This window comes from Gavialis gangeticus, unplaced genomic scaffold, assembly GCF_001723915.1.
Source record: "Gavialis gangeticus isolate Ggan-Ray unplaced genomic scaffold, GavGan_comp1, whole genome shotgun sequence".
In the NCBI taxonomy this organism is placed as follows: Eukaryota; Metazoa; Chordata; order Crocodylia; family Gavialidae; genus Gavialis; species Gavialis gangeticus.
The window spans coordinates 67,415,709-67,418,871 of NW_017729030.1; the positions used below are offsets into that span (position 1 = coordinate 67,415,709).

The 3,163-nt window shown below is 49.0% G+C and overlaps 1 protein-coding gene across 1 annotated transcript in view; it reads left to right on the forward strand.

Annotated features, from left to right (window-relative positions):
- LOC109301271 (16 kDa beta-galactoside-binding lectin-like) overlaps positions 1 to 2,166 on the forward strand; it is a 4,549-nt gene extending 2,383 nt beyond the window's left edge. The window contains exons 2-4 of the mRNA XM_019522317.1: positions 494 to 573; positions 757 to 928; positions 1,964 to 2,166. Coding sequence (XP_019377862.1) covers positions 494 to 573; positions 757 to 928; positions 1,964 to 2,107 — 396 coding nt within the window. The 3' untranslated portion in view covers positions 2,108 to 2,166. The remainder of the gene's footprint in view (positions 1 to 493; positions 574 to 756; positions 929 to 1,963) is intronic.
- Positions 2,167 to 3,163: the final 997 nt, after the last annotated feature.

The following is a 3,163-nucleotide window of genomic DNA, read 5'->3' on the forward strand; positions in this document are numbered from 1 at the left end:
TTTTTTTTTTTTTTTTTTTTTTTTTTTTGGCTTTTTAGACTCCTTCCCCAGCTACAGTTTTATCTTCCTTGAGAGATCTGAGCCCACTCATCTGCAGGCAAACAAAGCCCAAAGGTGGTAGCAGCAGTACAGGCTTCCCTGTGTGTATGCCATGCCTTCTGCATCCTTGTGGACTGTCAGAGGGTACCCACCTCTTGCTCAGTCTCTTGCCAGTCTGATTGCTGACCTCTGCACAGGCTGCGAACAGACCAGTGAGTGCCTGCAATTCATAGAACTTGGAGCTCTGCTCAGTGAGGGTTGAATTGCAACCGACAAATATTTCATGAGCCACTTGGCTATGGTTATGCACTGATTGCTTGGACTAGGTGACTTGGAGGCAGAAGGCTCTGTACACCGTTCCTGTGCTGGCCTCCTATACCCCAATTCAGGGTACTAGGGCTAGTGATCCACCTGGGGAAGACTAATATTTGTTGTTTTACTCTTTTTTTTTTAGGGACTGGAGGTTACTCACCTGAATATCCAGCCTGGAGGGTCCATCAGAGTGAAGGGGAAGATCCTGCCAGATGCCAAAGGGTGAGTTGGGCAGCCCAGCAGTGACTGCAGGATGCACCATGGAGGATATCTGCTGCTCTTTCCTGAAGATCTGAGCACTTATAGTGCTGTCTGTCTGTCTGACAGCCCTGACAAATGGAGCAGACTCCAGTGTTGGGAGTCATTCTGTGCTGCTGTCTAACATGTTTTATGTGGTCCTCACAGCTTTGCCTTGAATGTGGGCAAGGACAGCAGCAACCTCATGCTGCACTTCAACCCCCGCTTTGACTGCCATGGGGATGTGAATACCATTGTGTGCAACTCCAGGGAAGATGGGGCGTGGGGAGCAGAGGAGAGGGAAATGGATTTTCCTTTCCAACAGGGTGACAAGACTGAGGTGAGGAGAAATAAACAGCCAACCTAAGCAGGGTGCGGGGCCCAGGGCAAATTGGGCCATGCAAGGGCCTGCCCCTGCTCTGATCCCATGCGCCCTGGATCCAAAGAAGCTGCCGCTGCCACTGCCATTGGCAGTGGCAGCATCTGTGATGGGGTGAGAAGGAGGGGGTCGGACATGACAGGGGGCGGACTTGATGATCTGATCAGGTCCCTTCCGACCCTACCTACTATGAGAGTTGCGAGTGGCTAGACACAAAGCAAGCAGTGGTGGTGCGGAGTCACCACAGCCACTTTGCCCAGCTCTGCGGGGCTCCCCAAAGTGCAGGGCCTGGGGCAATCGCCCTGATTTTCACCCCTCCCCCCCGGACAGCCCTGGTGGTAAAGGAGTGCTTTCCTTTAGAGAAGAGGCTGTTTTGGCCACTGTGGCTTCTATCCATGCCTTTTATGTAGTGCTAGCATCAAAGTGGGTCCCTGTCACTAGTGAATTGAGCTTCCCCTTGCGCCTCTGAGGAAGCTGCTTATGAATATTAATTAGGGGGTGGGGAGTATGGGAATTAACACCTGAAACTGTTAGAGCTGGTTATAGTAAACTCATGTCTGAAGTTCACCCTTTCTTTCCTTCTTTTCTCAAAAAAAAAGTTTGTTTGTTTGTGTGTTTTAAATGTTGACATTCCCAACTTAAAACTCTGGGTGAACAGCAACACTTCAATAGGAACTCCTAGGTCATGGGTCTAGCCAGCTGTAGGTACTCCACACTTGGAAGCTGTGGCAGAGATAGGAAGACTATCTTGTCCCTTAATCATGCTATCCTTCCTCTGTCTTTTCAGCTAAACTCTGGGCTGATCATCTCTTCCCTCCCCAGTTAATAATAATATCAACTGGCAGAAGAATGGAGGCTGAGCCACATGAAATTCCCTCAAGACAGCTGCAGCCTCCAGCCGGTTCTGGACTGAGTGGGGAGGGGTGGCAGGGCGGGGGCGCAGAAACCTGCTGCAAGGTTCACGGGCTGCTTCTGTCATATGTTCTCTCTTTGCAGATATGCATCTCCTTTGACACAGCTGAGCTGAAAGTAGGACTGGCTGATAAGGAGATCGTATTCCCCAACCGCCTGAGCCTGGAGAAGATTGAGTACATGTCTACTGAGGGTGACTTTGCAGTCAAAGTCATTAAATTCAATTAACTGTTTAATGCTCTTCCCCTGAGCTCCCTGTACTGAAATAAACTGAACTTGCCATGGGTGTTCTTTCTGTTATCTTTTGTCTTAACCATTTTCCTCTTCTACCTCAAACAGAAGCGGCTAGGCCATGACCAACTGGATCAGAAGCACATGCTTGTTAGGAATTCTCTCTGGACTATAGTGCCTGCCTGTCAACTCGCTGGCTAGTAGCTGCTGTCACTCCAAAAAAAGCCATTAATGCTGGTCTCCCTTTTTTAAGCTGCTCTCTATCTGCTGCCTGGTATGTGCAGCTTCTCAGTTTTTGCTCTAGTAGCTCAGTTTGTCCATTTGCTGGGTATCAGCTGGCAGGGTAAGCCTTACCTCCTTTATGGCTGGCCCTATTAGACTAGGAGGGAACACAGGTGCACATAGCTATCAGCTCTTGGCAGGGAGATGCTGAGCCTCTGAAAGAGGCAGTCTGCCAAGAAAGAACAAGTCCCTTTCTTTTCACAGGCAGACTGCTTAAAGCTTTTCCTGATTTGGGGCTGGAGTGGAGCTGGGGCTGCTTTTGAGTGTTTTCATACACACGGATATGAAACAGTAAGGCTGGGGAGGGAAGAAATATCAAGTTGGGAGAGTGAGACCAGTCAGGAGTGGGTGGATGTGACTCTAGCAATGGGGTGTGGGTCCAACTGAGAAATCTTTAAAATGACTTGTGATACTGTGCTGTGTGTGGACACTGGTTGGCATACATTTCTTTTTTCCCTTTGAGAGGTGGCTTCTCCCCACTTTGGTAAGGCTAGTGTGAACCATCAGGTAAAGATAGAGGCATGATACTGTTCCTCCTATTTTAGCTTCTGAGAAAACTGACATGCTACTTGCCTGCCTCTGTCTCTTGGTGCTAACATCCTGTGGTGGGGAAAGCAGCAGTTGTGCTCCACATAATGTTGCTGATAGCATTGTGAAGGAGTAAGAGGTCAGGGCAAGAGACCAATGGGGCCGGTCCAAACAGCAGAGTGATAAGCTGTATAGAAATATCAGAGTAGTTAGATCTGACATCAGCAGTCAGGTAAGAGGAGA